We start from the raw sequence: 22,202 nt of genomic DNA, 5'->3' as shown, positions 1-22,202 counted from the left end.
GCCGCGCTCCCCCGCGGGGATTGGCCGGCTCGGCCCCGGAAAGCGCGGCCGTCACTTCCGCTGGGGCCGCCATCTTGTCAGCAGTTGGCGGAGGCAGCGCCCGACCCGGCAGCCCGCGCTCTGTTGTGGCGCGGCCGTTCGTCCGCCTCGTAGGCCGCGTGCCGCCGCCCCGCCGCGGGCCCCGCCGCCATGGCCAACAACAGCCCCGCCGTCGGCGCCGGTAACTGCCAGGGGCAGCAGGCGGTGCAGCACCAGCCCGGCGCGGTGCCGCCGGCCCAGCAGCAGCTGCAGAGCGGAGCCCCCAAGCCGGCGGCCTCGGGCAAGCAGGGCAACGTGCTGCCGCTGTGGGGGAACGAGAAGACCATGAACCTCAACCCCATGATCCTCACCAACATCCTCTCGTCGCCCTACTTCAAGGTGCAGCTCTACGAGCTCAAAACGTACCACGAAGTGGTGGACGAGATCTACTTCAAGGTGAGGCTGCGGGCCGCGGCCTGGGCTCCGCGGGGCGCTGCTGGCGCTTGCCCCGAACCGCCCGGCGCCGACGGCTCGGAGCGGGGGGGGCGGGGACTGCGGCCTTTGCCGGCTGCCTTCCTGCGGGGTCCCCCGCCTCTATCCGGTAGGCGGGATGGGAACACGTCTCTTACTGCCTAGTTCGAGGGTTCGAGATCTCTGTCTTTCAGAAGAAGCGTGTTTCCCGTTCGTTTAGCGTTAGGGAGTTGCGAGTTTGCTTTGAGATGGGCAGTTGGAGTCGGGGCAGAGGGCGTGAAATGGCCGTCCGAGTGCTGCGCTTTGAGTCGGAGGGTGGGGAGGGGACCCGCGCTGCGTGCCGCCACTGAAGACAAACGAGCAGCCTCTGACCCAGGAGCCGCCGGCCCCGTATGGTTGCGCCAAAGGAACGGCCCTGGGAATAGGTGGCTGCAAGAGGAGCTAGCCTGTGGCTCTTTCCCGATTAGAGCTTAGTATTTCCTCACCAGTCTTCCTCCCAGTCAAAAAACGAGCTAGTTATGGCACTGCTCGTGGCCCTGGATGTGCTGGGAGGAGAGCTTATCAGTGTGCCCACGGGTCAGTTCTTGTTTTGTTAGCGGTTGATTAGGGGTTGACCATTCTCCCAAGTAGAGGTGTGCATAATTAATGCTCATCAGCACAGCTTCGGGTTTTGTTCTGATAGATCACAACTTAGATGATTTGGGCTGCAGTTATCAGCCAGCTGTACTGTGGAGATTATGGGGATATTTTTCTGAGGTACATTGGGACTGCTTGGAAAGGTTACTATGTCACTAAACTGATTTTAGTACATCTTCAGAGGAAAAAATAAGCCATTTAACCCTGGAGTAAGTCAAGTCAAGTAACTGGAAATAATTCCACAGAAATATTTTGAAATATTTGGCATTGTTTGCCCATACTTACAATGGTAGTGTGTTTTTTCCTCTTTGTGGTGATGTTTTTCTGCTTGATCTGTGGTGTTGTGAGCAGACTTCTGATTTCTTCTAGTACGTGGAGTAAGAGTCTGTTTACCATTTGCTGCATGTGAAAGAAAAAACATGTTTATCAGAATAGAAAGCAGCAAAGTTTATTTTTGCAAATTAAGTCAGGAACTGAAAAACTGATAGATATTTGGAGTAAATTGGAGAACATGCATCTATTACATGGATCTTTTCCATGCATCCAAGATGCAGTCCAAAAACAACAGTTCATGTGATTAATCTTTGTATTGGTAGAGTTCAGCTGCAGTGGTTCAGCTAGTTCTGTGTTAGTGTTTCATTCTTTAAGTGGCTTCATCTTAAATTAGAGAGGAGTGTTGACATATAATTAAAAGCCAACTTATTAATCCAGTATAAATAAAGTTTGTCTACTGAGCTTCACAGTTATTTTTACTTAAAAATAAATGCTAAAGGGGAAACTCAGATCCTTACTTACTCGTGTAAGAGATTTGAAGAAGATGATCTGATGGTGAAGGTACTTCAATGATATTTAGAAGGTCTTAATTCTGTTCATATTTTAAGGTTCCTGAGTAATGTTGAGTAATTGCTGACCTTTTTTTCTCTTTTTGGGTGAATGCAACGTCTGCCATACACTTTCATGTGTATTTGTTTTGGGAATATGAGTAAGTAGCTCATTTCAAAAATTCAAGAATTCGGGATCTTGGAGTCTCAGGATGAATGTTCTGACTTAACACAGGCAGCTAAGGATAGGGCTGTTCTTGAACATTCAGATTCTTCGTGGATATTTAAATTAATTCACAAATAGCCTAAGTCCTGTTTGTTTTGGTTCTGGATCTGTGAAGAAGGTGACTTCCTCTTTCTTCCTTTTTGAGTTTAGGTCCTTCTGTATGTCTCAACTTCACGTACTCTGTGTGCTTCCAGACAAGAGAAGCAAATGTAGTAGTTTTTGCAGATTAAAACTTTATGTATTCTTTTCCGAAATAAGTATTATTTCTAGGGCTTTTTTATTCGTGTCTGGGAAAAAACAGTGTGTTTACATGGAAAAATTAAAAGCTACTGTTGAGATAACGTCATACTTGATCCCTTAACTAAAGTACTTCTATCTCCTGTAAGAGGCAAAAACAAATAGTGGGAAGAATATATACTCTTATTTATGAAATACTTCTGCAATTTATTGACAGTGCTAATAATATGGAAACCTGTGGTGGATTTTCTCCAGTATTGTTCTCTTATGTTTACCATTTGGCAAAGACAGTAACAGTCAAAAACAGTTGAGCATCTTCTTTCATCCCTTGTTAGATCTCTGATTTCAAGTAATTGTTTACGTAGCTAGTTTCATTTCATACTCTGGTAGAGTTTTAATACCTGAATGGCAGTACAATTTAGCCACTAGCCCACAGTCCCATGTAGCACTGCTGAATTTTTGTCTTACTTTTTTAAGTTGATGTATTTAGGAAATGTCATTCATTAACCCAGATGTTATTCCTCTGAATTTCAAACGCAGCGTGGGCAGTTTGTGACTCTTACTGTCATCTGTAGGGAATGACGTTAATAATGTTTGTACACTCATCTCAAAGTGCATCTCCAAAGATTTGAATTGGGCAAGTTTTACTCTTTATTACCTACGAACCATTTTAAGAACATCATTGCAGTTTACAGGGAAAATAACACTGGCTTTTAAAGTATTTGTAGAATCAAGTATAAGATGCTTTCTTTGGTTTGTTAGTTTTTAACTCTGTTCGTGATTTTGGGTGTAATTTCTTAATGTAATTTAAAAAGCCAAATGCTTTGTTTTAGTGACTAAGCAGACTTGACCTTGAGTTTAAGATAAGACAAGCTGTTCAAGACTGATTTAGGCAATCCATTGTTTAAATCAAATTTGTATTCATGACTAAACATTATGGATGTTTATAATTGTTCTTTTTTTCTTTGATTCTCCCTGCCCTGCCCTTTCAGGTTACGCATGTTGAACCATGGGAAAAGGGGAGCAGAAAAACAGCAGGCCAGACAGGAATGTGTGGAGGGGTAAGTAGAAGTACGTGCTGCCTTAAGTTTTTCTGTTTCTGATAGAACAGAGTTTCCAAGCATAGCTCAGATTTGCTTGTATGTTGGCTCAGTTACTACATGTAAAAGTATTTATTACGAAGAGTTGATATATTCCCCTTGCTTCCAAAGGAGATGAAACTGTGGAGGCAAGTAGCATTACTTTTTTTCACATAGTCCTGTTAATAGATTTAGAGTTAGCCTGTATTAGCTATGGTATTTGTTTGTTTTCGTTAACTTCCTGGTTGTCACTAACATTTTGTTCTTTTAAAGGTACGTGGTGTCGGAACTGGAGGAATTGTGTCTACTGCCTTCTGTCTGCTCTATAAATTATTTACTCTGAAGCTCACCCGAAAGCAAGTGATGGGCCTTATTACACATACGGACTCTCCATATATTAGAGCTCTTGGATTTATGTATATTAGGTAAGTGTTAATACAACCAGCTAATGGCTAATGTGATACGCAGAATGCTGTATTAAAGTTTTTCTGTTCTTTTTATACTTAAAGGTACACACAGCCACCTACAGATCTGTGGGACTGGTTTGAATCCTTCCTTGATGATGAAGAGGTATGTCGGCGAGGGTAATAATTTATTTTCTTTTGTTTCTTTCCATGTTACTACTTTAGAATTTAAGACTGTTTAGTAAGATTTTCTGTAGTATGATGCTACAGGTTTTTATTCTTGTAATTTCATTTATTAGTGCAGGAAGCAGATCTGAGCTGGGACCTGGATCATTTTTCTTAGATTTCAAAGATATAATGAAATTTTCAATTGATTACTGTGTTATTTTTTTTTTTTAAATTATAACATCGTGCAAAACAAGTTGATTAAATCAGAATGTGGACAGTAGGTTTTATGAGTGTAGGTTTGTGCATTTTTTTTTTTTAAGAAAAAAATATATTTAGGCTGTAGTACATGCTGAGAGAGCTGATTTTGCCTTTTGCAAATATTGCTGGGATGGGAGAGTTGGTACTCGCGTAGAAAGCAATGTTAACCTAAAAAGAAATACCTAAAATCTTTCTGTAAATTTTGGAATATAAAGAGAATATTTCTTGGGAAGAGAAACAGCTGGATTTCTGCATTAAGTGGAGTTATTAACATTTTTGCTCGTTAGACAATGAAACGCATCATGAGGTGCTGACATGGGAATTTCACTGAAGCGGATGCGGTACTGAGCAGTAAGATAGGAGGATGTCTTTGTTTCTACTTACTGTTGGGAGAAATGGAGTAGAGACCTGTGGATGAGGTTTTTAGGTATATCAAGTTGAATGTTGAGTCTGTTACATAGTGTTGCAATTTGTATTCCTGGAGCAGATTATAAATTGTATCCTGGGTTTCAGAGTTGCACAGGAGAGATACCTTGCACTCTTCAGTGCGACAGTTGTCAAGTACTTCAAGAAAATTCAATTGATGTCCAAATACCCGTATTAAGAAGTGTTAATTATACCTATAACTGCAATACAGTGCATTTTTAAACAGTTTTCTTTCATGCCAAGTATCAAAAGCACTATGCAAAGGAAAGTTATTTCAGGTAAACTTATGCTATTGTAGTTTTTTTGAAACAGAAAACAAATTTAAATTTTGATTGTATAGCTGTTGATATCCTCATATTCTCCCCTAGATGGTGCTACTAGCTAATATAAGCTCTGTGTTATAACTTAAGAGGAAAATTGGGGCAGCATTGTTTTCAGGGTCCCATGAGTAGCTTGATTCCCAGGACAATAAACAAATCACAGATGTGATTCATTGTGCATATCTTAACTGGTTTATTATTCAGAGTACTTATTTTAGTTCATACATTTTAGTCCTTATAGTTCTTGGCTATCAGAGTGTATTTGTTTATTGTTGTTTAAAATGATCCAGAGTATTTTTTGAATTAGTGTTTGATTCCCAGCTCCTTTCAGTAGCATTGTGTTACATAGGAAAATTGCTTGGGGCTGTTTTAAGTTGCTTAGCCCTGGTCAGACTCATTGGATGAAGCAAATTTATGTATAAATTTAAACCTACAGGATTTTTTCCTCCAGTTCTAAAATATGTGGAAGCAGTTCATCTTTTGACATGCTGCTGTGAAAATGAAAGACTTCTCAGGATACACAGCTACTTTTTAAAATGTTTCTTACGTTTATTTTGTTTAACTGTACGTACTCTCCAGGTGCTACGTTTAACTCATTTTTTTCTTCTTTAGATCTCTGCAGCGATTATATTTGGAAATACTGTATATCTGAACACTTAAATGTGTGTGAGTGCAAGCAGTTTTACATTTAGATTTTCTCTTCCTGTTTAGATAACAAATCTCACTTTCCTTGTGTGCTTGCACTATAGGTTTGGGACTGACAATAGCTGACTAACATGTCCTGAGCTGTGAGAGGGCATAGCAAGAAGGCCTTCATGCGGTAATGACCCTTTTCAGAGACAATGGTCATCATGGATTATGCGTTTCCAATTATTTGTTCATTTATTTATTTTTTTACATATTTCTAAATTAGAAACCTCACTGCTTCATGGCAGTTGGTTTGCTATTGCTTCCAATATTATTAGGATGCCATTTTGTACTACAGATTTTTCTATGATCATTTTTAGATAGGCAATGATATAGTTCTTAAATGATTTAGGCCACAGGGTTGGGCATGATGTTATGCAGTTTTGCATCCACAAAATGAAGTATTAAATGTTGTTTCAGAGAACTTCTCAACTTTGTGGCATTTATATAAAATACAAGATCATACTGTATAACCGGACTGTGTAAGGGGATTTTGTGTTAATCTCTGCATTGACAGTCCCTTAGCATCCAGATGGTGCAGGATTAGTATGTTCCTGCATGCACATGTACTAAGTCCCACTCCCTGTCTGTAACATACTGCCAAATCCAAAGGGTGCGGAGTTAAGAGTTTTTCTAAGGAAATATATTAGAATAAAAGACAAGTAAACTTACATAATCGTGAGACTTCAAGAGGGCAGTAATGTAGCAGCATTTTTTCGTAAATAATTAAAGAGTATTTTTGACCATCAGGATATTTTCTGTTTGTATTTTATAGGACTTGGATGTGAAGGCAGGTGGAGGCTGCGTCATGACCATTGGGGAGATGCTTCGTTCCTTCCTCACTAAGCTGGAATGGTTTTCCACATTGTTTCCGAGAATTCCTGTGCCAGTCCAGAAGACTATTGATCAGCAAATTAAAAGCAGACCCAGAAAAATTAAGAAAGATGGCAAGGAGGGAATGGAAGAAATAGACCGGCATACAGAACGTAGACGTTCAAGGTTGTATATATATAATTTTGTAAATAAAGGTTGAAAGTTCAATATTGAATGACTTCCTATGAAGAACTAAGTAATCTTCTAGTAAGATGGCTTTTAGGGCAATCAGTTCATGGATGTTCGTGGATAAAATCTGACAGTACTGCTCTCTTGTAGGCTACCTGGTATTTAAGATGAAATATTGGCTGTGTATGTAAAGCACACATTGTAGAGTAGATAGGTTCCCTTTACTTGGAAAACTGTTGTTTCATACTGAATACCCTTTATTTTAAAAGGTCTCCAAGACGATCCATCAGTCCCAGGAGGTCTCCCAGAAGATCCAGAAGCAGAAGTCATCATCGGGAAGCCCATGGGTCATCAAGTTTTGATAGAGAACTCGAAAGAGAAAGAGAACGTCAGAGATTGGAACGTGAAGCTAAAGAGAGAGAAAAAGAGAGACGGAGGTCTCGAAGTACCGATCGTGCACTAGAAAGGAGACGAAGCAGAAGCAGGGAACGATATAGAAGCCGTAGTCGAAGTCGTGACAGGAAAGGAGACAGAAGAGATAGGGATAGAGAGCGAGAGAAAGAAAATGAACGCAGCCGGAAAAAAGAGAGAGATTATGATAAGGATAGAGGTAGTGAGAGAGAAAAAGATAGTGATCGATCTAGAGAAAGATCGAAAGAAAGGAAAAGTAAGGGTGATACAGAAGAGAGAAGACACAAGGATGACAAAGATGACAAGAAACATCGGGATGATAAGAGGGATTCCAAAAAAGAGAGAAAGCATAGCAGAAGTCGAAGTCGGGAAAGAAAGCATAGGAGTAGAAGCCGAAGTAAGAATACAGGTAAGCGCAGCAGAAGCAGGAGCAAAGAGAAATCAAGTAAGCATAAAAGTGAAAGCAAAGAGAAATCAAATAAACGAAGTAGAAGCAGAAGCAGAGGAAGAACAGATAGTGTTGAGAAGTCAAGAAAACGAGACCACAGTCCCAGTAAAGAAAGATCTAGAAAGCGTAGTAGAAGCAAAGAACGTTCCCACAAACATGATCACAGTGATAGCAAGGACCATTTGGACAAACATGATCGTCGAAGGAGCCAAAGTACAGAGCGAGAGAGCCAGGAAAAGCAACAGAAAAACAAAGATGAGACTGTGTGAACTCTTTAAGAAGTGGATCACATTGAATCCTATAAATGTTTGATTAAATCCTGCTTATTTTTTCTTAAAGTTGAGATTGTGCAGTAGTTGATGAGCATTCTTCTCCAACCTCCCTCTAGGCTGCAGATTGTCATTTCCTATTCTGGGTAGGGAAGTGCCTTTGTAAACCCATTCAATACATTGACGGTTTCAAAACCATTTGTTTAGTTTAATTTGTAATCCAGAGATTGTTGCATTTTTATTGTTCAGATGTTTCTGAAATGTACAGTCTGTACATATGTCCTGAAAATGTTTTAATTCCTTTGGCGTGGTTGCCATGTTGGTTAAATTTGTATGAGGCAATAAACTGCCACTAATTCTACTTTCTTTTTGTAGATGTGGAATTATGGTTTGTATTATCCTGAAGTTAGCATGGCTATGCTTTACATAATAGCATGGCTTTCTAGGGATGGACCTTGAGTGTGTATAATAGCTGAGATATTTATGTGCATACGATGTACATGGAGGGCTGCAGATTTAGAATAACACTTATGTCCACTATACCTGCTGTTTCCAAAAACAAGTAAAATGTTTTTTGTTGATTACCACTGGTGTCAGGTTGGGAGTGGAATTCTGAGGAGACAGTAGTTTAGATGCAAATTTTTAGTTTATAATGGGCTTTTTTAGTACAAAATTCTTTAGAAAGGCTACCTCAGGCAAACACTGTAAAGGTTGGTGGGTGAGTACTGTAGCCATCTATGCATTTTGTCTGGGAGAAAAAATACGTAAGGTTCTGATTTTGTTGAACACCATTTATCAGTTTATGGTAATTTAATGTTGTTAATCAGCAGCTGCACTCTAATTTATGATAATCCTAAGATAATGAAGGCATTTCACATGGGAAGAGGGAGGTAGGAAGAAGAAAATCATTTCAAAAGGTTTCAGTTTCAAGCTTCCAAAGCATTTTTATAAGTGTAAACATTTAAAATAACAATTACCTGATAGTGTCCTTTTTTTAAGTCATATTTTCTACAATAGTAAGATTGCAGTTTGTGCTGAACATTTCATCTGGCAGATTTTTCTTTTTAAACAGGTTATTAGGAGCAAAAACCAAAATGCGTTAAAGGAGAAAAAGATCATGTCATTAAAGTCCAGGTCTATTTGATAGATTATTCTGACTTGTATTCTAAGTGAGAAGAACCATCTGGAATAAACTCTCAATTAATTCCTTTCTATTGGGTCTCAGCTTTTCCCTGCATGTTTATTGCTACTTGAAGAATGTTTGTGTTCTGTGATTTTTCTTTTGAAAACAAAGCGACACGTTGAACAAATTAGGGTTTCTGTGTAATACTGTATAATATTTGATGTGAATTTTGCAGAAAAACAGGTCTGTGTTGGCAGAAAACCTAACCACAGTGGAGTATAAGGAAATGTTATGCCTTTTCCAAAAACCAAGAAGTCAACACTGTCAATAACTGTTAGCTCAGCAGCAAAGTAAAAAAAAAAAAAAAAAAAAAAAAAAAAAAAAAAAAGGATGTTGAGTTCATGAATTAGCTCTCCAAGTTATAAATTAGGATACGTGCATGTTTTTATCAAATAGGCATAATGTGGAAGTCTCAAACTAGTTTTGAGTGCACCTAAACTGCTCTTTGTTGTTAAATTTAATTTTTTATTTCAGCCTTTACTATTTTGGTATGCATTAAGTCTGGAACACTGCTACTAATTACTAAACGTTCTGAAGCAGTTTTCAGAACTGATTGCTTTACACTGAAAATTACAGTTAGAGATTACCAGGATCTCTTATGTTCAGCTGTATTTTAAAAGCAGTCTCCTCATCAGTTGAGGCTGAAATTCAGTGTTCTAGATTAAATCTCCAGCTTCCCTCTTCCCAATCCTCAAGCAACTATGACTGTTGCAATTAGGTGTAGGTCATCTTTCCAGCTTCAGGGAAAGGGTTTAGGGACAATGATGTTAAACAGTGTCAGTAAAATCCAGGATAACTGAAGGAAAGCAGTGAGAGGAAATTATCAAACTTTGGGGAAGTGGGGGGAGAAGAAATAAAAAGGCCAGCAGTGACATCTTACCATCCTTCTGAGACAAGGACAGTGATCTGCCCAGAAAGTTAGTACTTTGAGGAAGGGAGGAGTAATCTTAGATGAGAAAATGAAGTAAACGAGCAATGGAGGCTATCTTGATCTGTTTGCTCTGCTTCTGGCAGTAAGTAATAAAATTTTATAAGGAATACACAAGGGAGTGAAACATGGGATACTGAATGAGGGAATCAATCAGTGTTGATAAAAGGAGTAGACAACACGAGGTAAATATAGTGGGCTTTAACAGATCAGTTATTTGGTAGAATTGATTAAGCCTATTGCTCTAATTCCAAAAAATTTAGCAGAAGAAAAAGTCTGATTAGTGCATTGCAATTCTGACTTGATAACTTACCTCCCTATCTGATCCAGAATTTCCATCTAGACATGTTCTGCACTGCTCTTTCCTCTGTATATCACTGTAACAATTCAGAAATTAAGATAATTCCAGTTATGGAAAAGCAACTATCTAGTGAAATGCATTCAATGTTGTTTCAAGTATTTTATATAGAGAAATGAAGCACAAGACTATCCTGTTGAAACCCTTGTGAAATTAAGTAGAATGGATTCAGGTAAGTCACGTTTAGAGTAGTGACCTTGTTTAATTTATAACTGAATATGGCTGGGCTATAAAAGATAAGCCTGCCTTTTATTATGTACTATGAGATAAACAATAAACATCATGTGACAGTGTAGAATGGTATGATGGTACACAGGCAACAATGTAGGTAACAATGGTTTTTAATTATGCATTGTAAGATGAGGTGTGAGATGAACCTGCATAACACTAAGGTTTGACTGTCAAATATATAGTATTTGCAGCTTGGTTTTACACTTGGGTTAGTTGGGTTAGCACATGTTAGTGCTAACTAACATGCTTCTATGAACATGATTAATGGAATGAATGTACTGTCTTCTTACCCATTCCAACAGAGCTTCCAGAACAGGTTACTGAAATGACATGAAACAATAGTATGAACATTAAGTTTTAGGTTATAGGCTGTTGAACGTAGTCTGTTAAACAACTGCAATTGCATCACAATACAATTTGATAGTGGATTAAATTTATGCTCTCAAAAAGGAATCACAAAGAAATTACCACTACATCAAAATATCCACTGCTCACGTGGAATTGGTCTATAGAAGTTCGTGATTTTTTTTAACTAACTTACTGATTTTAAGACCATTTATTTACCTATGTATTATAACCTCTGCTCTCCCAACTGAAAATTAACTTCTCTGTATTCACTAGATCCACCTGTTAAGTGTTAGTGATCCTTATGCAAGATCTGCACTAAGAAAAAGCAACTTTTCTGTGCTTAATCTCAAAGTGTTTCTGAAGCTCATCACAGATACTGCACAATAGCATCCGCAAAATTATTTTGGAGTGAGCACAATAGAAAAGTTCTGCTGCATGCTACCTTTACTCAAATAACTTCATTACATTTTAACTATCTAGTGTGTGTGGCGGGGAGGGGAGAGGGGAAGTGTTCAAAGAAATTTTAAGACTTACCTGAATATATTTTCTTAGGACAAAAGGTGAGCTTCAGCCTCTTATCCGTAGCTGGAGATACTACTGCCGTGTAGACATCACCACAAGGTATCTCAGTAATATCACAGTAACTTAGACCTGAGCTAGGTGAACAAGTGAAATTGCCTTTTGAGCCACGTAGATCAGTAATGTAGCTTATTGTTTCTTCAGAAGCTCGCCAGTATACGCGGATACCATTATTGCCAAGTCTATATAGCTTCACTCCAGAAGGACAGCAAGCACCTAGCAGAATAAGAAATGCATCACTAAGGATGTCTGTAAACTACAGTATGTTCTAAATTCCTGTAATGCCTTTTCACAGATGACATGATTACCATCACGTTAAATACCAGCATTTCCTTGAGAAATTACTTAACAGAAAACCAGAATAATTACTGAACTGCTAGGAAAGAAAATGCTCTCTCAAATTACGGAGCTGGAATTTAACTATTGTTTTATAGTACTAGAATACTGTTCCTTTCCACTTATTATGGAGATAGTAATCTAGAAAGCATCAGAACCTTCTATAGATTCTAGAATTTCATTATGCCACGGCATAATTAAATATTTGTTTCAGGAGTATTATTATTAAAGCTTCTTTTGAAGTTGTAAGAACAGGGTTTAAATAATATGTGAAGTTAATTCTATGTGCTTTTATTTAAAAGAGGGTACTTGCAACTTTATTAACTATTGAGTTTCAATTACTTGCATTGGAGGAATGCTATTCAATTAAGCTGTAATTAAGTCATTTTCTTCTCAATTGCATTTATTGTTTACATACTGGAAGAATATCCTTGATACGTGCAATGGGATGTCAAACCAGTTTCACTGATGGCTTTCAGAGATACCGTGTAGTTGGTGCCACATGTGATGCATCCCAGGAGACAGAAATTTTGAAGAGTGTGACATTTTGCCTGTCCCTTTGAAGACTCCAATGTTGTTGCATATGTGTGTGCACCCATTCCAACAGACCAGCTAACATTTGTTACAGACTGTGTCACTTGAGTTAGTGTCAGGTCGTTAGGGCAACAAGGAGCTTAAAAATAAAATAGAAGTAGAGAGTTCATTTTTTTTCACCTGGAAAACAAAGCATTTTGAAGGATTGCAACTAGAGCAGTGCATGATGCTGAGCAATGACAACTAGCACACTTTTCAGGCGGACCTTAGCAAGGGTCCGATTAAGCAGGGTCCATCTCTACCTGTTAAGTCATGCGACGGTCAAGATCTGCCTATATTCAAAGGTTTTTTTTCCTCTACAAAACAAAGTAACTGTTAAAAACTGATCTGCCTGTTTAAAATTGATCCTGGCCTACATTAATCCCAGAACTGTGCTTTGGAATTGTCTGGGTGAAAAATATAGGATAAAGTTCTGCTAACAAGTTAATAGCAGGAGTCACGGTAGGAAGTGCTTTAATCTTCTCTTGAGACTGTTTAGTTTGGTGATATGGGTGTAACCTCATTGCTTCTCCTGGTGGTATTAAAAGTCAAAACACTGACAAGGGAATTAATATATTTGTCAGCTGTGACATATCATAACTGATTGCACTATGGCTGCTTAGATTGAGGCAAATGCCAAGTGATCCTTTTCTCACATGCACACACACACAGATATGTATGTATTTTAAGCAGAGTACAGAAAGATTAACTATAATTTGCACAAATGGTAACTTTTGTATACATACACACATTTATAAACACATGTAGTTATATTATAGTGCCATGATACTAAGTATTTCACATAAAATACAATTCTCACATACCGGTCTCTAAAGGGACACTGTAGCTTGGCAAGCTCTGTCCAGCTGGTGATCTTGCTATGACACTAACAGAGAAAGCAGATCCACAGGGAAGATTAATTAGGGTACAAGAATTTCCAGAGCTTGTACAATGCTGAAGTCCAGCCTCTCCTCGGGCAGTTACAATATATGTAGCTTCCTCGTTGTTAGATTGCCAGTGCACACTGATCACAGAAAGAGCCTCCTTTGAGATATTTTTAATTTCAGGACTGCAGGGAGCTGAAAGTTGTTTAACAGATTGTTTATATATACCATAACAGTTACACAAAAATTAACTTGCAATTAAAACTAACAAGCTCCTTTGGAAAAGTGTGTAATCCTGACACGGTTACACTTAGTGTGAATTTAGAACTCATGACAGAAATTATAGCATAGATTTTTGCATACAATAACAGCAATGAACTGTAAGTGATTTTCAAAAGCTTGGAGCATTCAGTAACTTTCAGTCCAAATCTTTTTTTTTAGGTCCCTGATCACAGTACATTTTTAAATACTTCCAGTAGCCTTCTATTTTCACTTATGTCAGTTACAGTAACTTAGCCCTCTGTTAATGCTTTTCATGCATTAATCACTGCAGTCTACCTAATTATTTCTTCCACTAAAGGAAGGTAGGGATGCACGTACCTGTTGCCACATACTTAGATGCGCACGATGTGTTGCTACCCCTAGCCTCGCTGAAGGAGTAAACGGTGACGTTGTAGCGGGTGTCGCAGCGCAGAGCAGACAGGGTGCAGGCTGTGGCCGTGTCGTTGCACAGCACCGTCCCCCTCCAGGAGGCAGCCTTGGTCTCGTACATTTCAGCACCGCGGACAGGAGCCCAGCTCACCTCCACCGTGTCTCCCGACACCAGCGCTGCGCGGAAGTCACTGGGGCAGCACGGTGCTGAAACAGGCAAGGCACAGATAGAGGTTCAGCCTGAGTAGAAAGCTGTGGTTTGCCTCCGTGCTTCATAGCTTAAATCGCCAAAGGTGACTTATATTGTGCAAACTGAGCGTCATTAATCACAGACTTACTGCCTGAGTAATTCCACAGCCTTCTTTTAACAAAGGGCCTCCTAATGGATATGTAATCATAGTATTTATGTGTACTTATACATACATAGAATTATGAATATCCTTGTTTTAAAACTGCAAAACAACTAGAGATTATCTAAGTAATTCTTAAGGATGTTCGTCACAGTTTCCCACTGAACTGATTATTTTGCCCCCACATTAAGGAAAAATTGAAGTTTAAGTCATTATCTTAAAAATAAAATTAAAAAAAAAGTACATTCAGCTCTATCATAAATACAGGTAACAAATTCCAAAAGGAATTTGCAAGAATACTGTACTACTTACCAGTTGTGTAATTGAATACATCACCTAAAGGACTCTGCCCTGCCTTATTATATGCAAAGACACTAACGAAATAAGTGAAACCGCAGTCTGACTGGAAATGGCATTGTGTATGTGATGTGTTGCAATATACTTCCAAGCCATCGTCACTCTTCAGAAAAACCACATAATAATGTCCAAAATTTACTCTAGACCATGATACCAACAAGTTTCCATGTTCATCGTCTTCAATTGATATATTTCCCGGTGCACAAGGAACTGAAAAAAAAAATCAGAAAAAACAATTGTCATCGGAATATTTGTATATGCAAGTTGTGCTTTAGGGAAAAAAAAAAAAAAGAAAATCTGATATATGTGGAATTATTCTATAGTGTTCGAATATTTAGAATTTTCTTGCTCAAGAAAACAGGAACTAATATAGTTTTACAGATGATGTTACTTACATTTAGATGAGAAGTGACTGTGATTTTTACAGAACAAAACATGCTACCTTCATCACTTACCTAAGAGAGATCTGCTAAAGGAGATCCCATAATCAAAAGCAGAGGCACCAGACAGTATTGGTGAAGAAATTGGCACATCCTGTTCTCACAGATAATAGTTCTGGGTGATGATCAGAATACTAGTTTAAATAGCATTTAGCATCTAAAAACTTTTGTGAAAACCTTTGATATGGTGGTACAAAACTCACTGACTGTGTCTCAATAAAAAAAAAAAAAAGTAATTTGTTTAGGTTTCTTTTCTGGTGGCATCCTAAAATTTTGCAATAGGCTGAAAACTCCATAGGTCTTGCTTAAATAACATCTTTCCTTTCTTTCTGGTTCAAACAGTTTAGCTTGCTGCTAATTAGATTATACATGGTCAAACAGAAGCAATATTGGCTGAGAAGATTACAGACCACAGCTTAAACTTTCTCTTACCAAAGGCTTTCATTCTATTAGAACTATTCCTGAGTTCCTCTCAAGTGATCTCTAACTCACAACGAGAGGTCAAAATGAGGTAAGTAACATTAAATAAATCAGTAATTAAGTTATGTCTGTAAGGTAGCACGTAGCTTACGTGGTTTAGGTTTTGCTTACATGGGCCATACATCTAACAGATCAGAAAGCATTAATCTCTGACATGGTAGTGGTGCTAAGTAGCAGAGATTAGCAGCCTTTTGTGCTGACGAAGCTGCTACCTGAAATGGTCAATGACCGCATCTTCATTCAGTCCAGTGCTACCATTTTAGTTGTTATTTAGTGGTTATTTGTTAATCTGCATTCTAAGTTACAACTAAATCTAGCCTAGAACAGTTCTCAGTCTATGGCCAGTCCTCAGTGCTATTTCCTCACAGATTTCTCCCAGTCTATTTGTGACAGATCTACCACAGTAGGATATACCTGCTACTCCTTAGATTAGTTTTACACTCAGAAAATGGACTTTAGAATATGTACTACTGGTAAGAGGAAAAGGCAGACTTCTTGTTTCAGCTAACAATATATACACCATTGCCAGTTTCTCACAGAAATATTAAGAAAATTTAGGCTATTATCCCCTAAGTACAAGGGTATATGGCATAGTTCATGCACACAGTTCAGAAGCAAAAACAGTTTTGAGAACCAAGAATTTTAATGGCCTAGCATTTGAAATTAAATAAATGTATGCCCAAATGCCATAAGCTACGTAATAATCAATTATTCACATACTAGTTTTTAAGCTCACTGCATCAGTAGGATTACTGGATCCAGCATCATTATATGCCGTGACAGAAACAGAATATTCAGACCCACACTGGAGTGATGGTACTATGCAGGAGGAAGAAGATGTGTTACACTTCAGTTTCGAGAGTCCACTGGAGGCTGTCACACTGTAAGTCAGAGCTCCTTCTGCTGGCATCCAAGAAACAGTAGCTCTTAAAGCTCCGCTACTGAAAGCTACTTGAACATCTCCTGGTGCCTTAGGACCTACGGGTATCAGTTTGGATCATTTGTAAATACAACTGCACGTGGTCTACAGACATGATCATTTTCAGAACTTGCAAATGAAGTAATTTTTAACCCTCACTGATTTTAAAGCTGTAGCATAATTTTCTAAATAAATTATTTTAGTTGTACTTTGACAAGAAGCATTCTTTTAAAATTGCTTGCCTTATTTGAATATTTGTTGTTTACAGTAAGAAAAATCCTCAAATTAATCTAAGCATGTGTAATCTTTACCCAGGCCTGTAAAACTTTGCTGGTAGTTAATGGTATCTTTGCCTCAGTAACATTCATTAAACATACACACACCATCTGAATTTACATGGAATAAAACTTATATGATGTGAAAACCTATTCAGTGTATTTTAGAAAACCATAATGTAATCCTATGCGCATAAATACTTCTCGGTATATCTCCTTATAAAATGCTTACAAAGTTTCAGAAAAGAAAATTTCTTACTTGTTCTTTGGTTATATGTGAAATCATCTCCAGGAAGACCATTGGCATTCCAGGCATATGCTTTTATAGTATAGAGAGTTCCTGGATCTAAGTTTGAAAATATGAAAGAGGTATTGGTGGTGTTCTGCTTCAGCATTCTGCCCAAACCATCTGATCTCATCAGGGACACAGAGAACCCGACTGCCATATACACAGCTTTCCAGCTCACTGCAATGGAATCACAGCTTGGGGAACTGGCAGACAGAATTGGAGCAGACAAGACTGTTGAGAAAGAATATCAGTTAGGCTTTCAATTTTTCAGTAATACTGTTCTGTTTGGTGGTTCAAATATCAGAAAAATACCCAGAATTTAAAAATCAACACATCAAAAAAAGAAAAAAAAAAAAAAAAGAAAGGAAAAGAAAAAAACAACCCAGCAACCCCAGGAAAACAAACTAATGCAAGACTGGCAGAAAAAATTAGGAAACTGATTTGGTACTTCTATTATATAACAGGTTTTGTAAAATGAATGTAATTCATGCAACTTATAAACAAATTACAAAAGGTTGAGTGTGTAAAAGAATGTAAATCACTAAGACACTGCATTTCCCATCATCTAAGTTTTATGTTATCCTATTATTTTGTACTTTTGGCTTTTGGTTGTATTTTTTTTCATTTATTCCATTCTGTCAATTTATGTCTTTTGTTAAAATAAAATCCATACATTCATAGAAACTCTATTAAAACTTCTCTATTAAACATTAACTTTCAGTACAGTCACAAAGCAAAACCACTAATTCAGACTCATGTCCTTGTCACTAAGTCAAACAGTGGAATTCTAGTCCTCAAAAACTGCAAGGAGAATGTGCTCAATACAATTTAAAATGCAAGATCATAACTATTGGTACTGCTACACTTCTTGACTGTACTGCTCATTTTAAGCTCCAAAACTTTTTCTTTTTTTTTTTTTTTTTTAAGTTAAGATACTTGCATAAGTTCTTTCGATTACAATAATACAGAACAGAAATAAAAATAGAATCCACCTGTTGTTGTTTTTCTGGAAGCTGAAGGGCGGCTCTTTCCTCCTGCGTTTACAGACCTGATAGTGATTCTGTAGCAGGTGGCTGGTTCCAATCCCATCACGGTACCTGGTGATTTTGTGACTACAGTTTCAATGCAGGAATCTCCATCCTGTGCAGCCAGCAGATAACTAGTAGCTCCAGGTACTGCTCTCCATTCTACTGTGATACTATTGCTAAGTTTTGAGTAAGCTTGATCAATAACAGGTACGTCTGGAGCTAAAACATGAAAAACAACAAAAGATGCACTCAAACTGGGGAACTCTAAGTTGAGCGCTGTGCATTTAACAAAGAGATCAGGACAAATACCTTTTATTAATGATTTCAATGTATTCTTCAATTACTAATGATTTATTCTTCAATTTTAAAAAGTTATATAGTGTAATGTAATTATCTTTATTTCAGGAAGAAAAAAAAGCAGACGTTTTTCAGCACATAAAGCGTAATGGCTACTGAGAAACTCTAATATTTGAAAAGACTTGCTACTAGTATGACAACACATTTTCAAAAATGAAAGACTGTAACAATTAGCTTGATAGGTATAGTTTGAGAGGATATCTTCTTGCTCAAAGCAGGTATATTCAGACATACAATAACATCACATCAAATATTGCAATTAAAAGATTTTCTGATACCTCGTGCTGAATGTCATTCAGAAGGAGCCTGCTCTTATGTACTGCAGTCACAAAGTGGCTACAGAGAGTGTGTTTCTTAACATGAGCAATTTATGCTCAGTAATCAGGATTTTCAGACTGGAATTGGCATATATAAAGCAAATCCATCTGTTACAGGACTTCAAAAGACTCATCAGAGACAAAATTACAGTGTCTAAATTACAAAAAAAGAACAAAAAAGTATTTGGGATGTCAGTATGTGCCTCGAGGCAAATGTATTTATAGGGAGGAAGCTCTCTTAGACCCAAGCATTTTCTCATTTGTTCATACTAGACACCCTCTTTTGTCCCCTTTTAAAAATGGCAATGTATATTCTATATGACCATGCCTCCAGAACATTTGCACTTGTGTCTTTCTGTGTATTTGAGCAAGTTGCTATCTATTGCACTTGTGATTATTTTTCTCCTTTGAATATACTGTCGTTAGTAGCAATTCATAACAAAAGAGAATATATAGCATCATTTGTATCAGAAATAAATTAGAAAACATGGATCATTAATGTCTGTTCTCAGATAACTGATCTAGCAGGCGGCTTTTATACCTATCAGGATAAACACTGCTACTTTTAATTTTTATTGCATTGATTCTTTATATCTTAAACAAACAAACAAACCACTGGGAAGGTAATGACTATTTCTAAAAATTATTACACAGAATCACAGAGTGCCAGGGATTGGAAGGGACCTCAAAAGTTCATCTAGTCCAATCCCCCTGCTGGAGCAGGAACACCTCTGTCAGGTCACACAGGAACACAACCAGGTGGGTTTTGAACGTCTCCAGAGAAGGAGACCCCACAACCTCCCTTACAGCCTGTTCCAGTGTTCAATTACGATTAAAAGTATTTTCAAAACAGAATTTCAATAAAATATTTTCTCAATTGTACTTCAGCATGAGTTAAAAAGTACTTTGTTTATGTAGATTCTTCATCAATGATTTATATGCTAGCAGTCCTTTAAAGCAAAAATACCGCTTATCAGCACCAGTACTGACCAATGTATACAGCTTCACATCTGCACTTGTAATGCAAGGACAAATAATTTGGAAAGCTGAAGACTGAGCAAGCTGTGTGTGGTAGCTCAGGGAAACATATAAGAAAAAAGAAGAAGAGAAAATGAGCTAATCATACTGCTACCAAATTCAGTGTGAGCGTCAGAGAAAGGTTTCAACAGGAATGGCAGCTATTCCCTACAAATACAACAAACATCAGGGATCAGGGATCCCAACCCTTCAGAGGCCAACTGGAATTACACTTCAAGAAGGTTCTCTCACTAACCTGTTGATTGCATAGTCTTTGTTTCTGCCAGAGTAATTCCATTCTTGTCAATGGCTTCTGCTTGTATAGCATAGACAGTATTGGGAATTAATGAAGTTAGAGTGCTCTTAAGTGTACCATCGCTAAAATGAGCCAGTAAAGAATGGCCTACAGTATTCACAGCTGTAGCTGTGACTCTGTAAGAAGAGGCTCCTGAAAACTTGGACCATCTGAGATAAATGCTTCTTGAGGTCACGTCATATATAGACATAGAGAAACCTAAAAAACAAACAAACAAACACACACACACACACAAAAAAAAAAAAAAAAACCACAAAAAAACAAAGCAACCCACAGAGAAAAAAAACAAACACACAAACACAAAACCAAAACAAACCATAATCAGAAAAACATTTCAGTCGTTCTTGAATGTAGTGAAGTCTTGACAAGACAATTGTTCAGACCCTTAGCAAGCATATAGGTGAACTGATTTTTAGCAGATCGACATTCCATGATTCTGCAGTGCTACTTCTCTTCTTCACTTTTGTAATCTCTTAATTACTTCAATAACTGCTATTTGCTCTCATAATATCATTTGTGGTGACAACCATTTTACTGGAAACCCTTAGATACTTCAGTCTACTTATTTTCCAAACATACTGGATATAATCTACATATAAATATACAACCTGTTGAACAGCACTCCACATGAATAGGATCAAACGTGTTCTGCAGCTTGTGGAAAGAATGTGCTGCAGTAAGAATCCAGGTACTAAAACAGCATGGCTATGGTTAAATGTTTAAGACTTTGACAGGTCAGTATATTCAGGAATACCCTGTTTATAGGCTGAGCACGTTTTGAAAGCACTCCTGGCAGTCTTGCATTCCTCATATTACACACACATAAGGCGATAGGAGCTCTTGGCACAAAACGTGAGACTGAAGGAAGTCTAAAATGCACAGAACACTAAAAGATACTTAGTGTTAGCTCAGGAGATTTTAATTGTTATTAATATTTATTTGTTTGTATAGACGAGAGAATCTATCTGTGAGTGTCAGAATCGAGGCTCCTAAAAGTGAGATTTACAGTTTATAAAGGTATCAGCAATATCATCACAAGTTTTTAAAAACTCAATCAATCCTGGAATTTTTTTTTTTTTTTCCCCTAAAACACTGAGAACTTTGTGTTCTCATTGCATTTATTAGAAATCATAATTGTGTATTGTTCTCTTTGGACCCGTTCAGAAATGAGCAGCCAAAACCAAAACACCACGTTGAAGATGTACCTGTGTTAGCTGAAAAGACCTGAAAAGGAAGATATAAAAAATTAGAAATACAAAGCAAAATATTCTATTTGGGAAACTAAAAAAACTCCTAATAATGCGAGTAATAATAATATCAACTTTTTAACACTTTTTAACACATTTCACTGATGTGATGTGTCTGCTCAGACTCGTTAAGCACAGACACTGCGCAACCAGTGAGGCAGACCGGCGGATTATACTCCTCATTCTCCTCTATGGATCTGCCTATCGACCCGGTGTTCAGCTGCTGGCAGGCTCAGAAAGATCCCGGTCTCTTCAAAGCCTTGCCAGTCACCCGTAAACGCTCGCATTCTGGACAACAGTTGCGAAGTACCAGTCGCACTCACCACCTGCAGGCTGTGGAGATGCAGTCCGACGAGCAGCAGCGATGCTCGCTCCGAACCGCGCATCTCGGTCCTACACGGACTGCAACTCGTAGGTAAGCAACTTTTGTTTCGCTTTGTTACGGTTCCCGGATCGAATATACGAAACTAATAAAACAACCAAGCCCAATTCAGATCTGAAACGCGCCGTTTAGCTTGCGGTGGCTCTTTCCGTGCACTGACGGGCACGCTGCTTTCCGCCCGTGATTTCCTTGGAACGGAAAGACGCTCCCCGCAGCGGCGCGGAGCTCCGTCCTCGGGCTTCGTGCCGCTTGAGGAAGGACGGAGTTTGGCTCAGGCCGCGCCCTCCCGCGGACGCGGGACCTCGCGGTGAACCGATCGCTCGCTGCACCGCGCACGGAGGCTTCACGGCGGCACGGAGCGCGATTTTGCTCTCAGGGAGCCGGGCTGCTCACCTGCCCCGCCAGCAGCCTCCTACCGAGAAACCTTCCTCAAGGAGCGGGCTGCGATCGCCGCCCTCCTACCCGTCGCCACCTGC

At 38.5% G+C, this 22,202-nt stretch overlaps 2 protein-coding genes across 7 annotated transcripts; one reads left to right on the top strand and one right to left on the bottom strand.

Annotated features, from left to right (window-relative positions):
• The first annotated feature begins 70 nt into the window (after nt 1-70).
• PRPF38B (pre-mRNA processing factor 38B) lies at nt 71-9,093 on the top strand. Its single transcript, XM_031595846.2, has 6 exons — nt 71-474; nt 3,402-3,470; nt 3,762-3,913; nt 3,998-4,058; nt 6,527-6,750; nt 7,023-9,093. Exons 1-6 carry the CDS (start codon nt 190-192, stop codon nt 7,879-7,881), a joined length of 1,650 nt encoding a protein of 549 aa, XP_031451706.1. The 5' UTR covers nt 71-189; the 3' UTR covers nt 7,882-9,093.
• FNDC7 (fibronectin type III domain containing 7) lies at nt 1,205-22,202 on the bottom strand. Of its 6 annotated transcripts, none has more exons than XM_090146191.1 (14): nt 22,120-22,202; nt 21,303-21,321; nt 20,038-20,295; nt 18,055-18,309; nt 17,033-17,293; nt 16,300-16,557; nt 14,615-14,869; nt 13,902-14,159; nt 13,242-13,496; nt 12,263-12,517; nt 11,464-11,724; nt 10,872-10,901; nt 10,306-10,369; nt 1,205-1,524 (listed from the first exon to the last, which is right to left on the bottom strand). In XM_090146191.1, the coding sequence occupies exons 3-13, from the start codon at nt 20,285-20,287 to the stop codon at nt 10,332-10,334; spliced, it is 2,376 nt and encodes a 791-aa protein (XP_090002317.1). In that variant the 5' UTR covers nt 20,288-20,295; nt 21,303-21,321; nt 22,120-22,202; the 3' UTR covers nt 1,205-1,524; nt 10,306-10,331. The 6 variants fall into 6 exon arrangements, with proteins under 6 accessions (XP_090002317.1, XP_031451709.2, XP_090002316.1 ...); XM_031595849.2 differs by lacking the exon at nt 22,120-22,202 and adding an exon at nt 21,668-22,028; XM_090146190.1 differs by having other exon boundaries at nt 20,038-21,321.

Source organism: Phasianus colchicus, chromosome 9, assembly GCF_987193195.1.
Source record: "Phasianus colchicus chromosome 9, bPhaCol1.hap1.1, whole genome shotgun sequence".
Lineage (NCBI taxonomy): Eukaryota > Metazoa > Chordata > Aves > Galliformes > Phasianidae > Phasianus > Phasianus colchicus.
The sequence above is the reverse complement of the archived record's forward strand: the minus strand, read 5'-3'. Positions and strand labels throughout refer to the sequence as shown.

What these genes read in the sequence shown, in the direction of transcription:
- PRPF38B (XM_031595846.2), top strand. Translation starts at nt 190, where the DNA reads ATGGCCAACAACAGCCCCGCCGTCGGCGCCGGTAACTGCCAGGGGCAG. An exon ending in AGACAGGAATGTGTGGAGGG is followed by an intron (nt 3,471 to 3,761) that starts GTAAGTAGAAGT and finishes GTTCTTTTAAAG; the next exon opens with GTACGTGGTGTCGGAACTGG. An exon ending in ACAGAACGTAGACGTTCAAG is followed by an intron (nt 6,751 to 7,022) that starts GTTGTATATATA and finishes TTATTTTAAAAG; the next exon opens with GTCTCCAAGACGATCCATCA.
- FNDC7 (XM_090146190.1), bottom strand. Translation starts at nt 20,416, where the DNA reads ATGGTTTGTTTTGGTTTTGTGTTTGTGTGTTTGTTTTTTTTCTCTGTG. An exon ending in TTCCAGAAAAACAACAACAG is followed by an intron (nt 17,294 to 18,054) that starts GTGGATTCTATT and finishes CTTTCTCAACAG; the next exon opens with TCTTGTCTGCTCCAATTCTG. An exon ending in CACATATAACCAAAGAACAA is followed by an intron (nt 16,558 to 17,032) that starts GTAAGAAATTTT and finishes TGATACCCGTAG; the next exon opens with GTCCTAAGGCACCAGGAGAT.